At 47.1% G+C, this 15133-nt stretch overlaps 1 protein-coding gene across 3 annotated transcripts in view; it reads right to left on the minus strand.

Moving 5' to 3' along the window:
* The window catches only part of UBR4 (ubiquitin protein ligase E3 component n-recognin 4), an 89317-nt gene that overhangs the window by 72589 nt on the left and 1595 nt on the right, over positions 1–15133 (minus strand). For all 3 annotated transcript variants that reach the window (XM_077788202.1, XM_077788201.1, XM_077788200.1), the window contains exons 2-22: positions 11633–11730; positions 10681–10784; positions 9913–10042; positions 9668–9807; positions 9224–9326; positions 8551–8692; positions 8339–8463; positions 7521–7645; positions 7250–7309; positions 6931–7121; positions 6596–6695; positions 6341–6478; positions 5720–5837; positions 5117–5304; positions 4506–4665; positions 4294–4379; positions 3150–3319; positions 2242–2524; positions 1507–1639; positions 1005–1084; positions 401–529 (exon numbers count right to left, since the gene is read on the minus strand). In XM_077788202.1, coding sequence (XP_077644328.1) covers positions 401–529; positions 1005–1084; positions 1507–1639; positions 2242–2524; positions 3150–3319; positions 4294–4379; positions 4506–4665; positions 5117–5304; positions 5720–5837; positions 6341–6478; positions 6596–6695; positions 6931–7121; positions 7250–7309; positions 7521–7645; positions 8339–8463; positions 8551–8692; positions 9224–9326; positions 9668–9807; positions 9913–10042; positions 10681–10784; positions 11633–11730 — 2803 coding nt within the window. The remainder of the gene's footprint in view (positions 1–400; positions 530–1004; positions 1085–1506; positions 1640–2241; positions 2525–3149; positions 3320–4293; positions 4380–4505; positions 4666–5116; positions 5305–5719; positions 5838–6340; positions 6479–6595; positions 6696–6930; positions 7122–7249; positions 7310–7520; positions 7646–8338; positions 8464–8550; positions 8693–9223; positions 9327–9667; positions 9808–9912; positions 10043–10680; positions 10785–11632; positions 11731–15133) is intronic.

Here is a 15133-nt window from a genome sequence, read left to right on the forward strand (position 1 = left end):
ACAACAGCTACTGAAATATCTCTTCAGGGACTCCACACTCCTGCAGATGTGCCAAATCAGATGAACACATTCTGGACTGAGTTTCTGTCTGTTATTAAACAATAAAATATGCAACACAGGAGAAAAGAAAAAGGAAAAATTATACTATTTTCTCCTGTTTAATTGTGTTCTAGCCACACCTCTTGAAATTACCATGGACTTACAGCAAGTCTGAGGCACATCATGATTTAAAAGCTCAGGAGATGTGCAGCCACCACAAACACTACAGTTAGTTATGAGATTTTAAAGTTCCTTGTTACTCCAAGCACAGTCCAAAATACTTCAGAGTTAAATACTTTGCTTGAAAATACTAAGCTTGAAAACTTGTTATTCCTCAACACAGGCATCAAGACAGTCTTACCAGTGCAGTGACATTTTTGTTCTCCCTCCTCCTTAGTGTATCAAACTGGGAGCCAGCAGCCAGTAATGAGGTGAGGGCTGCATAGAGCTCGTCGTACTTCGCAGCCCTGGAGAAAAGGACCTCACACACCTGCAGGAGATGAGAAATCAGGACCCCTGCTCTGAAAAGCTCTTTAAGGATTCAGAATACCCACAGGCCAAAAGCTTGCATAATAAACTTGAGGGAGAAGTTCTGTTGGGACTGAGGATCAATGGACTGGAGATAAGGAGCAGGCAGGAGAGAGAGCCCATAACACTGATGGCAACAAAATCCAGGGAGAACCTGGAGCAAAGTGATGAGAAAACAACTCCAATGCCATGTATCTTTGAATCCTAAGGATTCCTGCAAGTACTACAAAAGATCTTCACAGACTTCACACAGTGACTGCCCTGACGTCCAACTAGGGGTAAGAAGGAATCTCATGTTATCTTATCTGGCCACTCTTCTCCACTTAGTGAAACATTCTTGGTCCCTCTTTTTAATCAAGTCTTTCCTTCTTGTGTTTTCCCTGGCACTTGGCAAACCCTCATGGCCCTCCAGGAAGTCCCTACCAGCAGTGCCATACCGTGCTATCCAGACGGTTCAGATCATCCTCAGAAGCTTCTGGAGACAGGATGCAGTAGAACCTGGGCTGTGGAGCAGAGTCTGGAACGTGAGAACAAAAAACACCTGTCAAAGTGGCAGTTAAAACAGGCCACCTTGTGTTATATCCTCTCCTCCATGCCCATAACCTGCTGCATTGCATGACCACTACCACATTCCAAGCCAGCTCCATGACACATTATAGGTGCTCTAACCTGTGGTATAGGCAGCCACAGCTTTCCTACTCCTACAATCCTGGCAAAATAAACACACACTTATTTTTAATTACTTGTTACATACTCCTAAAGAGAACTTTGAATTCTGTTTCATAAAACAATTCTTGCATTATTATATGTATTTTTGCCTATTGTAACTATAGCCATTAAAAGCAGGAAAATATGCCCAAACCAAGGCACAGAAAAGGCTCTCATTTATTTATAAAAGCAAATCTTGCAATAAAAAATTTCTTGTATTTTCTTTCTTACCTGATGAACAATGTTTGGTCCAGTTTTCTTCCACTTCTTTAAAGCCATGATAAAGTGGGGCAGATGTTCGTCTGCTGCTGTCCTGGGATCCACTCACCCAGCCAATGGGTGGAGTCAGCAAATTGTATTGTACCTGAATTAAAAAAAACCAAACAAACAAAAACTCACCCATGGCATCCTTGTCACTGAGGCGTAGGGGGGAAATACCATCCCACAGAGAAAGAAACACAAAACAGAAACAGTCCTATTCAAAACACAATATTCCACTCTTCTGGGAGAAGCCCTGGGCCCTCCCTGATGGTTTTTATTCTGGACTGAGCAGTTTAAATCCACAGCCAAGCTTCCCACAACTGGAAAAGCCAGGCACAAAGAACCATCTTCTCCCATTAATGAGGACAGCACCAAAAACCTCCACAGTCAAACACTAAATCAAGGAAGTACAAAAGGCATTTGTGAAATCAACAGCCAAATACTCAGGACTTTAAAGATATGGCAGGACAATCATCCTGTCCTTGCTAGGATTTATTAAGACACCAGTCACACCAGGAATTGACACTCCAACTGAACCTGCTGCTAGGAGCCAGCCATAATTAATAATCCGTTGGAACTCCAAAGTTTGGTAACAACATCAAAACCGATCTACTCACAGGAGTCATGGAAAGAACACATCAAATGATTGTCCATTACAGATTCCTGCTGGGTAACCAATTAAATACCCAGATGTCAAAACCTTACCTGTTCAAACAGGTACATGGGGGCCTTGGAGTACTGGTGGAGCAGGTAGTCAAACACCAGGAGCAGCCGTGCCACGGTAAGAGGCACAGAACACTGCTGGGTCTCCATGTTTGCTGTCAGCTCCACGATGGTCTGGATACAGAGCATCATGACAGATCTGCGGCCCCTCTCCGAGAAATTGTGGAAAATGAGCAGCAGCAGCTGGAGATGCTCCACATTCAGATCTTCTGTGTCACTGGGGAGAGTCCCCTGCAAGGCATTTTGCTTCAGGGTGCCCACAAACCTGGCAACAGGAAAGGAAGTTTGCCAAGTTTAGTTTTCCTCTTAGATCCCTCTTTAAAATCTCTTTAACTAGAAATAATTATATTTTTCTGCTTACTGTCCTAATACTGGCAATTTCACAAATGTTCACAACATTTTGTATTAGGATGAGACTGTGTGAGCAGTAGAACTACAGAAATTAAATCAGTGGTAAATGTATTTAGTGGAAAACAGGAACAATCATTCAAATGGAGAAGGGGTGATTCAAACCTGTTCATTAGAGCTTTAAACCACCTAAATCCTATCAGTGAAAGCCAGGTAATGGCAGAGAGGTACAACCTCAGCACCATTCTAACAGGACCTATCAGAACCCTGCTGAAAAATAAGAGATCCTCCCTCCCTTTTTACAGCCAGTCTTGGTGGAATTCAGCCTCCCTCCCCAACTCCTGAGTGCAGGTCTCATTTGCTGGGCTCTGGGTGTAGGATTTCCCAGCACAGCAGAATGACTCTCTGCTCCCCCCAGCACCCCACGGATCCCAGATCAGTGAACACACACACTTGGAATGCTGGGGGTAGAGAATTCTCACTTGACAGGAAATGGAGAGGTAAGAGATGACTGATTTCCAGTTAACATAAAATGATCTCACCTTTCCCAGACTTTAAGGCATTCTGGAACATCAGGATCTCCCTGGGAAGTGGCTTTATGCTGCCAAATCAAGAGTAGTCGGGACAGCACAGACAAACTTTGAGGGTGGATGTAGAGAGGCCACGGACCTTCAGAAAAAGGGGCAACTCCCAGCTGCTGGAGAAGTGTGTTCTGGAATAAAACAGGCTTGTTGGAAAGAGGCAAGTCCTGTCTGATGCTTTAATTAATTAAAAGTATCATCTGAACATACAGTTGACAACAAACAGCAGGACTCTCAGCTCTGCTCACACAGCAATGGCTCTCCTGTCTCAGATACAGGGCAGAGCTACTGAGAAACACTCAGTGCTGTCACTTTACCACCTAAACACAACAAAGTCTTAACAGCAAGGCAGAAAAAATGGCATTAATGAGTTTCTCATTTACTGCAATATCAAGAGCAGGAGAGACTATACTACTGTGTTCAGTATCTGTGAATCAGCAAAATGAGCCCTTTGACTGATCACAGCAATATTTGCTTCTTTTTAAATGTAATGAAAAGGCAGATGGATGAAAAGTCCAAATGCTTTTAAAAATTAACAAACAGTGTTTTAAATACAGCAGAAAACAGAACATGAAGTATAGGAGTTGGATTCAGTGATGGGTGAAGCACGTTCATAACCTCCATGACAGGGTTAAGTCAGGTCAGCCCATGACCCAGCACAGAAACCTAGAGGCTACAAAGTTAGGACATGAAAGCAAAAGGATTAATTTGATTTTCTCCTGAGAAATTCCAAGGTCTTTTGGCATCAGTCCTGACAGCAGAGCAAGTCTGTAGGAATGTCTCTTGATAAACTCATGGATAGAGGCAACTCTCCAAGACAAAATACACAAAATCATTTCCTTCTCAGCTTTCATCATCTTCAAAGTCCAGTGGATTAGTCTGAACTGTAAATGTTACGTTTACACTGTGCAGGATGTTTTGTGCTGGATGACTGCAAAGGTCATTTAAATCACAGGACTCAAAATATTCCAACCTCTTTTTGCAAAATATACTCAGGGCCAAATGGAACAACCAACACATTATTCAAGGTGTGGAGAACTCATATAGAGGCATAAACAGACACCAACACTTCTTCATGGTATTTATGCATTCAATCCCAGCTCACCTGCAGGGCGGGGGATTGAAGATCTGAGGTTACCAAGGAATGGTTGAAGTGATACAGAGCAGCAGCAAACTCCTCATCTGACGTGCCTGTAAGACAGGGATCAAGAGCCACTTACTACCTTGGCTCTCCAGCACTTAAAACTTGGGCACAAAACTGAAAAGCAGAAACACCTCTGAGCTGTACAGCTCTGCCAGAGGGGTTTGCTCACTCACCCTTCAGGCCATCCTTGTCCACCTCCTTGATGATGCTCGCCAGCGTGGCCATGTGCTGCTCCGACAGGGACACGCTCAGGTAGTTGCGAATGAAGTTATTCCTGGAGTTCAGCATAGAAGAAGTGATAAAGTTCAAAATGTTTGAAGCTAGGCTCAAAAACTGAAAAGAAAAGAGAAACACACTATAGAAACAACAAAAGCAGAGGGACAACATTAAACAAAAACTAAACCACCACCAAAATAAATCAAGTCCCTTAAACCTCACACCTCCCTGCAGTGGAGGAAAGGTGCACTCATGGTAATCCAGCTCCCTGCACTGTGGTCTGGCCCAGGACTGATTCCAGAACTCTCTGAGACGGTTGGAGGCCTCCAACTTCTCCACTGCAGTACTTATTTTTATCTTTACCCAATGGAGTTGAGCTAAAAGCATTCTATCAGCAAATCATGTCACTTGCAGCGGGAGGGGAGGGGAAGGGAGGGGAGGGGAGGGGAGGGAGGACCAGACCCACTTGCTGTTTCCAGCACAGCTGTCCCTGGCAGCAGCACGGTGCCACAGCCCAGCAGTGCCTGCCCCAGCCCCCCCAGCTCCCGGGGCCAAGCTCTGGCCGTACCAGCTCGGGGTCCTTGCGGCTGGCCAAGATGTTCCCGTTCTCCCCAGCACTCTGCTTGTTGGGGCTCTTCACCCTCGGTGAGCTCTCCAAAGGAGGGGGTGGAGGGGGTGGTGGTGGGGCCACTTTCTCCTTGCTGGGAGAGATTGTCTCTTCAAACCATTGCCCCAGGATTGGCTCACTGTCGTCATCTAGCACACAGAGCAGGAACAACAAACACATACTGTTATAAGCAAATGTCTCACAAAACTACCCAGCCTGAGAAAGGCCTAAAACAAAATTTCACTGAGCAGCCTTAAGTCTGCTATCTTCATTTCTTCTGTCCAAATCACAAGGCAAAGCCCTTTCACAGAGGTTCAGCAAGAATGTGCACAAAGAATTATTTCCACTCTCCTCTTAAGCAAATACTGTCAAATCCCAGCCACTCAGGCTTCAGGGTACACAAAAGAGTGTAGTCAGCACTACTTCTGCCACACAGACCTTACAAACTGCTCTGTATTTTCAGTGTTACAAGTCATAGTCTGAGAAGGCAACAGCACAAGTAGCCAGGTTTCCATTAAATGTGAAAAGCAGTGTAAAATCCTGAGCTGCTGCAAACTCTACTACCTTGGCTGCTGTCCTCCTCAGTGCTGCTAAAGTCATCCTCATAGTAAGTGTTGGAGTCAGTGGAGGCACTGGCATCGCTGCTCATGGAGCCCTTCCTCTGGCGCTGCAGGACACAGGCCTAAAGAACAGCACAACCAGGAACATTTTAGGGTTATAATAATCCTAAAAGATAGGATTTAGAAAGATAGTAATTTGAAAATAAGAGTAACTTCCTCACACTTTTAAATTTTCTTCTAGCAAATTTATCTCAACTAGTTTATTAAGAGTTTTTCAAGGCTTAAGTTGCACTAAAAATACACAGGATGGTTGAAAATAAACAATCCATGCCAAGCTTGTCAGCAACACTTGAAATAACAGTTTTAATACAAAATCATCTGCTACCCATGCAGCCTTCTCATCTTCCCACTAAAATCACAAGTACCACTGAACTTACAAAAAAAGTGCATTTCCATTAGCACAAGTTTGTCAAATTTACATCTCTGAAAAGAGGAAAGAAGAAGGCTCTGGCTGATGACTTTTGCAAGAAGAATTGTATGCTCTCAGCACAGCCCCAGTTTGTTAAGTGCTGACCATTGGAGTGGCTCAGCTCCAGAAGTTCTCTAGCTGTGTGCTAGGTCCTACCTTTCTGTAGGAAGTGGAGAGCAGAGTCAGCAGCAGATTAGTGAGTGGCACAGAGTCTATGAGCCGCTGGATCCTCTGGATGGATGTGCTCTGAGCCATGATATCCAGCACTGCTGGAGGGCCATCGCTCTCCCAGCCCTGGAGGACAGAATTTCAAATTGAATTGAAGGAAAAAGAAATTGGCAGGAGAATTCCAAGTGTGCATCAGTGCAGAAGGCAGAATGTCTCAGGACAATGTCTGTGCTACCTGCATACCTTGTGCAACGCCTCCACCTGCAGATCTTGGAAAAGAGATGACAGCAATTTGATGGCATGATTTGCCAGCACTACTGACAGCACCCCAAACCCTTGATGCCTGCAGAAACAGAAAGGAAAGAATGTAATTTCAAGGGGAAAATAATAAATAAATAAATATTCAATAAAGTGACTGCTTTGCTAAACTGGACACAACAATTTTTCTTCTTTCCAAGACTCGGGACTTGAATTGCAAATAGAGATAAAATTTCATGAGACCAACAAGACCCTGCAGTAGGTGCTTGCTGGGGCTGGTCAGACCCCTGGACAATGCTTCCTGCAGGGCTGCCACCTACCCTTTCCCAGGTCCCAGCTTGGGAGACCCCACGCCCTCCTTGGTGCGAGCGATGATGTCTCTGACACGAAGAGCAGCCAAGGGATCCTTCTCCTTCCCCTTATCAGCCAAGGCTGTGGGGCTGAGGTTCAAGATGAGGAAGAGGCTGTTCAGCAAACACCAAGCCCCGAGCAGCTGGAAGTTCTGATAATGCTATCGTGCCAAAAGTCGTGGGGAAGCGGGGAGAAAAAAGCACCAAAAAGACAAAACACCGTCAATCCAAATGCCAAAGTACAACAGCAGAAAAAGGATGAAGAAGCTTCCTGAGATGGAAATCTTACCTCCCCCCCTGCACGGCGTGAATTGCTGATGGCTTGTCCAATCATTTCATAGATTTCAAGCTGTAAATAAAGCCAAAACCATAGTAAGGCACTCCACCAGACAGCAACAAAAATAGAAACTCCAAATGCAATTGTATTTTACCCTCTACCCCTTTACCAGCAATGGCTATGTCCCGAAATCATAACTGTGTATTGCAATGCAAATAAATATAAATTCTGTGCTCTTCACTTGCTGAGGAGGAGAACAGTGAATGCTCTGTCATCTACTTACACATTTCTGTACAATAGTAGCAGCATCGTTTTCATAATCTTCTTCTTTGGAGCTCGTTGACCCGGTTCGTACCTGTTGGGTGCTGCCCACGTGCAGGATGGCCATGCAGGTGGCCACGCTCACACCTCAGGGAAAACAAGTGCAAGGGACATTCTTAGGAAGAGCCAGTCTTGGGACAAAATGTTCCTATTTAGCACATTAAGACAAGTGCTATCAAATGTGTCCATCAACTTGATGGAGTAGGAATGCTCAATATTACAGAGAAAGATTAAAAAATCTTTAGTACCCTCAAAAGAGTGAAGTTTTACCCTACAGAAACACATGGGGGCAGATAAAGGAGGTAATGTTTCACCATGTAATTCAATACCATTTTTAAGACAATCTTAAGACTCGAGTGCCACATCTCCTTCAAGTCTCCCCCATACCAATTAAACACCCAGGATTCTGGTGTGCTTAAACCACTCCTGGGAAACAAGGCTGATTTGGGGCTATGACAAATTAAGCTGAAGCCTAAAGTAAAAATGAATTATGCTGTGAATATAAAAAGAAAGAGCAGAAATTACAGGCTGTTAAGAAAATGTTGAGTCAGTCTTTCTTAGATACTGACAGGAACAGTCATTCTATCAGTCATTTCTTAGCTACTGACAGGAACAGTGGCAGAACATATCAGTAACAATTTCAATGTTAACCCGATCACCACAGTGTGCTGCAGAGCTTCAAATTCATGAGAAATAAAGGCTACCTGTGGGCTGAGCTTCAAACATGCAGGTAACAAAGCACAGCCAAAAGCTCCAAAAAACGACTGGAGATCCACTCACCTGCATAGAGACAGCTGAGAGCAAGAACAGTCACATCCTGGAGACGTGTGGGCGTCAGGGGCTCCAGCACGGGCAGGGACAGAGTATCCAGAGCCATGGTGACATCGATCACCAGCGAGTGGAACCTGCGGGCAGGACACACGGTGAGCACTGGCCAGGCACAGCGACCCCCCCCAGGCACACGGGGTGCCCCAGGCAGGGCTGGCACTGACCCGTTGCGCACGGCCGTGGCGTCGGCCACGGTGGCCGGCATGATGAAGAAGGAGTTGGCGGACACGGCGTCCTGGAAGCGGTTGATGTAGCGCAGGAAGTACGGCAGGTTCAGGCACACGCGCAGCAGCTTCTCGGAGCCACCTGCCAACCACAGCGGCAGGGCTGTGTCACCCCTTCAGCCCTAACGGCCCTCAGTCATTGACTTAATTGCTCTTGGTGGTGAGAAAACGCCATCGGCGATGAGGCAATAGGATAAAGAGTACTCTACAACAGCAGCTGCTGAAGTCTGCAGCCCACACTTGTAAACAGGGCTCACAAGGCTCTGTGTCCATGTTATAGGACACACCAGGTCCAGCTGGTGGGACTCGATGATCCCAAAGGTCTCTTCCAACACTAACAAACCTGTGACTCTAATCCACATCTACTCAACAATCCATCCCATAAGGTATTTCATACTGTCCACCTAATTTACCCCTCCAAACACAAATACACTGAACTCATCTCTGCAATAAAAACTCCATTCCAGCCACAACCTCCCATGGTGACTGACCAGGCAACTCAGGGAACCCTTTAGGTCAGAGAGTTTCTTCCCACTCAGAACTGTGAGATGTAACACTGGAGAGAAATTTTTCCAGTACTTTTTTGTGCCCAAGCAAGAAAGCTGATTCTCACCAAGTTCTTGCAGGCTGGCCACATTCTGAGCAATGAATATGCTCTTGGTCTTTGTTGCAGAGGTTTGATCTGTGCCAGCTTGATCCTCATTCTCTCCTTCCACCTAAAGCAAGCACATACTAAATATATTATGAAGGCACTAAAAATACACAGTATTTCTCTAAGTCTGTACACAGAAACAAGGTGCATCAGCAGCACAATGCCAAATAGTAATGGATGTCACTGAACATTGCATTCCATAAGGAAACAAATCCAGTATTGCCAATGTAGCACAAACAGTATTTGGTTGTTTGCCATTTATCTCATGCAAGCAGGATTTATGTACATAAGAAAGGTTCTCTTTACATCTGTATGGAAAAGTACCACTTGGAGCCCTCTGTCCTTCCCTGCACTGGGTTAATAATATTGAAATTCAGACTGTTTCTGTTCTAGAGTTTTTTTTACCTGTGTCTCTGTTGTGATTGATGGTGATGATGAGACTCTGGGGTTAAAGACTGATGTCAATTGGTTGAGGAAATTCATCTGCACTTCCTTCTGTCTCAGCTCTGGACTCACTGGGGAGGCCAATTCCTTCTGGTCCTCAACTGCAGGGAAAACAACAAAGCCCCATTTCAGACAGCAAACTTCAGATTTTCTGTGCCTAACTCCCGTGTTGCAGTGAAACACAGACAGCTGAAGCCCCTCCCTACCATCAGAGAGGGTTTTGACAGTCTGAGGCAGCTTGGCAGATTTCATCATCGCTGTGAAGGTGATGATTTCTGTGCGGTCCAGGCGGCTGCAGCCCGTGCACAGCCCCTTGATCAGCAGAATGAGGTGTTTCTACAGAAAACAGAGACATCAAGTACCATTTAAATTCTCTTGATTCCAATCCCTCCTCCATAACATTTACTCTAAGCAGATGGATTAAGAATAATGCAACTTCAGCTGGTGGGGCCATTGCAACAGCTCTGAGCCACTCTGATCTCCCCTGAGGATCGAGACACATCCCTGACTGCAGGTAATCCAGGTCACTGACACTGCCTGTGCTTCCTATGGAAAACACCTGGAAAAGCTCTCTCTGCTGTGACACACCACATTATGGGAACACTCCTCACAGACTTTCCCTCTTTGACAAGACAGAAATACAATCAGGCCAGAAAACATCTTTAAAAACTCAACAGATATCTGTGATCCAGGTCGTTGCACAAAACCAAACCAGAGTGTAGGAGACAAACTGAATTAACCAAGGCTTCAGGTCATCTTTGTTTCAAGTTGTGAGCAAGCTTTGATTTTGAGTATAGAATGCAAAGGGAAGATTCAGCAGGAATCAGAGTCTACCAAAGTGTATGTGTTGAATATGTTAAGAGTTTAATTGATTTTGCTTTATGCATTCAACATTAGAGCAGGTATTTCAGAATTAGAGCCCAAAGTCCATTCTCACACTGAGGCTGGCCCAGGAGGTCCAAACCTGTGCTCACCTGTGAAACAGCACATGCTTCGTCTGGGTTCTCAAGGCGCAGCAGGGAGAATTCAATCAGGACTTTACACGCAGCTGCCACTGACTGCAACTGGTTTCTGGGTACTGAAAAAAGCACATCCCTTTACTCAGAATAAGTTTTAAAATAGCCCAGTGTAATAAGCTCCCAATGCTGTCAATACAGCAGGATGCTCTGCAGTGTGGGTACACACTCAATCTCTCCTGCCTAACACAGATGCAATATAAACTCAGTCTCATTACAATGTAACCCAAGAAATGTCAGCAAAGTGAGGATAATTCCTTCTGCCAGACAGGGGAATTCAGACAGATAAAGCAGTTTCCCCAGTAACATTATTTAATGCTGACAGAAGCTCTGAAGAACATGAAACAAGTTCACAAAGCCTGTTTTTTTGTTGAAATTGCTAAATTGTCAGCCAAAAAAACAGAAAATATTTTGAGTCACAATGTTTTGATCATTAACTCCAACACAGTAATGTAACTACAGAAGCCCTGAACGGTTTGGGTTGGAAGGGACCTTAAATCTTTAAATCCCATTTTGTTCCACTCCCTGCCATGGCCAGGGGCACCTTCCACTAGATCAGGATGCTCCAAGCCCCATTCCCAACTTTTCCAGGAACAGCAGTGTTCTAACTGCTGAAGGATAATCTAAAAATCCTGAACACTGATTTAAACACTTGACCAAAAATTAAATCAGGTCAATGAATAAGCAGCCAAAAAGGCAACGCTGTCCAGTACTTGGTGGCCAAATACTCCCATCAACAAGCTTCCCTTTCCATCAGAGCTGACATTTCATGGAACAAAAGCCAGCAATGCTGGCCCTAAAGTCTGATTCAGCAAGAAGGCAAAAAACAAATACACAAATCAACAGTTCTGATTTACTTTTACTGCATCCAGTCATTACACAGGAGCAAGAGAAGCAAAGGAACACTTACTGAGACCACACACAGTAGTGATGTAGTGTGTGGAAAGTGCAACGAAGGAGGAGTAAAAAGGCTCGTACTGCTTGTCGTGGTGCAGGATCTCAGATTCACTGCAATGGAGAAGGGCACAGAGGTCAGCCAGACCCAGCACAGCAGCAGCACCACCCAGCACCCCAATGTGTCCAGTGACAGGGGCAAGACAAGGTGACAGCTCTGGGAACACAACCCTCATGTCCCCAGGACCGAGTCCCTCAGCAGCAGCCAGATCACGGTGGGCATCACTGCCTGCACAGGAAATGTAAGGAAATATTGTGCTGCCAGTGTTTCTCCTCCACAGCATCAACAGGTCAGGCTCTACCAGCCACACTCCCTGCCAGGGGCTCATTAACCTTTAAGTTGTTCTAAACTCAGCTGCCCAGAGAGCCTGGACTCTGTGTTCTGCTAGGCTGGCAGGGTTTGCCAGGCCTGGAGCACAGGCATTCCTTTCCCAGCACTGCACCGAGGCAGCTGGAGCTTGTGCAAGTCTGCAAATCAAAGCAGCAACTGCAGAACCACAGCACACACAGGCACAGCACCCACCACCACCTGGAGGGATCTGGGCAGGTAAGGCAGAGTCCCTGATGCTTCTCAGCTACACTCACTGGCCTCAGAGATCAACCAGTTGTGGCAGAGGCGACACCTTAAAGGTGTCCCACCACACCCCACCTGCACACACACTGAGAACACAAACTGCTCTGCCTCCACACCTCCTTTCTGCTCTCATTTTTCCTGTGACAAGACTAAGAGATGTGCATGCCTGCCTCGTAAACAGTCAGCTTACTTCCTTTCACGTTTTCATGCAGTGATGTAGAACAGATGACTAGACTCAGCCTCACTCTGTCTCTCCAAACGCAGACAGGCTTCTCCACCTCTGGGCCAGAGGTGATTCCTGGAGAGCAGGTGGGGAGCAGAGGGCAGCAGCCCAGGCACAGGCTGTACCCAGCTCCAGCCACGATTTCACCATTCCCTGCTGACCTGTACAAAGCCCAGTTTATGCCCAGTCACCTTCCCTCTTTGCACCCTAAGCCAGTTTCCAGCTGTAACAGGAGGTGCAGCTAGAACAGAAACAACTCTGGAAAAGAACCATTTCTCCACAAAAACGAGCAGGGAGAAATACTTGTCAGTTTTGTAGCTTGATTTCCTAGGTCTGAGGTTTTATTTAGTCTGCCTAAAAAGCTGAAATACAAATAGAAAAATGGAAAATGAAGAGACAGGCTTTACAAGAATATATTCAACAGTGCCACACGACCGAGTTCCAACACCTCGGGCCTCACCTCACCCTCTCCTGCCAGAACTGCTCTGGTGAGGAACAAGCCCAGAGACTGAACATGCAAAGCAGTCTGTGCTCTCTCCTTTTCAGACATTAATTTTGCTCACCTACCTCTCAGGCCCAACTCCAAGCCAGCAGCAGTAGATGTATGTAAGCATTGTTAAGAGAACAAATTAGAACAATTTGGGAATAACAGAGTACAGGAGAGGCTGACAGCTCCTAAATTACTGCATAGGTCAAGCTGTGCACCACAGAGTGCCCACAGGGTATAAAGAACACAGAGGTGCAGAATCCAGAATGAGATAGGGATTGGGCAATGGGAGGCTTGAGCTTCACTTAAACACACTGTGGATGTTATGATAATGCAAAGTGGAAGGCAACATTCAAGTCATCATCAATCCTTGCAAATAACCATGGACAGAAGATAACAGTTCCATCTGGGATGTGCCAGAGTGTTATTCTGAGCACACGGTGAGCTTCAATAATGACTTTTCAGCCTTTGTAGTGTGCTTTATAGCTTAGAGGGGTTTTGCTTCCCAGGGAAGCTCATTGCTGAGGCTGAGAGAAGTCTCAGAGTCACTGTACACGTTAATCAGCACCAAACACAGCCCCTGCCTCAGCTCTGCTCCCCAGTGCTGACACCCACAAACACAGCCTGGCCTCCCTGCTGACCCCCAAACATGGCCTGTCCCCACTGCTGACACCCCCAAACACAGCCCATCCCCAGTCCTGACCAACCCCAAACACAGCCTGTCCCCACTGCTGACACCCCCAAACACAGCCTGTCCCCAAACACAGCCTGTCCCCAGTCCTGACCAACCCCAAACACAGCCTGTCCCCAAACACAGCCTGTCCCCAGTCCTGACCAACCCCAAACACAGCCTGTCCCCAAACACAGCCTGTCCCCACTGCTGACACCCCCAAACACAGCCTGTCCCCAGTCCTGACCAACCCCAAACACAGCCTGTCCCCAAACACAGCCTGTCCCCAGTCCTGACCAACCCCAAACACAGCCTGTCCCCAAACACAGCCTGTCCCCACTGCTGACACCCCCAAACACAGCCTGTCCCCACCCTGACACCCCAAACACAGCCTGTCCCCAAACACAGCCTGTCCCCAGTCCTGACCAACCCCAAACACAGCCTGTCCCCAAACACAGCCTGTCCCCAAACACAGCCTGTCCCCAGTGCTGACACCCCAAACACAGCCTGTCCCCCCTGCTGACACCCCAAACACGGCCTGTCCCCACTGCTGATACCCCCAAACACAGCCTGTCTCCCCTGCTGACACCCCAAACACAGCCTGTCCCCCCTGCTGACACCCCCAAACACAGCCTGTCCCCAAACACAGCCTGTCCCCACTGCTGACACCCCCAGACACAGCCTGTCTCCCCTGCTGACACCCCAAACACAGCCTGTCCCCAAAGCTGACACCTCAAACACAGCCTGTCCCCAAACACAGCCTGGCCCCACTGCTGACATCCCCAGACACAGCCTGTCTCCCCTGCTGACACCCCAAACACAGCCTGGCCCCACTGCTGACACCCCAAACACAGCCTGTCCCCACTGCTGACACCCCAAACACAGCCTGTCCCCACCCTGACACCCCAAACACAGCCTGTCCCCAAAGCTGACACCCCCAAACACAGCTTGGCCCCACTGCTGACACCCCAAACACAGCCTGTCCCCAAAGCTGACACCTCAAACACAGCCTGGCCCCACCCTGACACCCCAAACACAGCCTGTCCCCAGTGCTGACACCCCAAACACAGCCTGTCCCCACCCTGACACCCCCAAACACAGCCTGGCCCCACCCTGACACCCCAAACACAGCCTGGCCCCACCCTGACACCCCAAACACAGCCTGTCCCCAAAGCTGACACCCCAAACACAGCCTGTCCCCAGTCCTGACCAACCCCAAACACAGCCTGGCCCCACTGCTGACACCCCCAAACACAGCCTGGCCTGGGGACAGTGGGCACAGAGCAGTCTCCTCCTGGGGAAGGCACTGCTCCAGGTGCAGCTCTCCCTGTGGAAACCCCTTCCCAAAAACCAGCCCAGAGAGACTTCACAGACCTGAAGTTGGCCTCCAGCTGCACCTTTCCAAGCCAGCATTCCATCATTTATGTCAAATAAAGGCCTAGTTTCTGTCAATTCACAAAGACACCTGCTAACAGAGGAATACTGGTATCCTGATGATGCCTA

Source organism: Lonchura striata, chromosome 24 (genome assembly GCF_046129695.1).
Source record: "Lonchura striata isolate bLonStr1 chromosome 24, bLonStr1.mat, whole genome shotgun sequence".
Taxonomy (NCBI): Eukaryota; Metazoa; Chordata; class Aves; order Passeriformes; family Estrildidae; genus Lonchura; species Lonchura striata.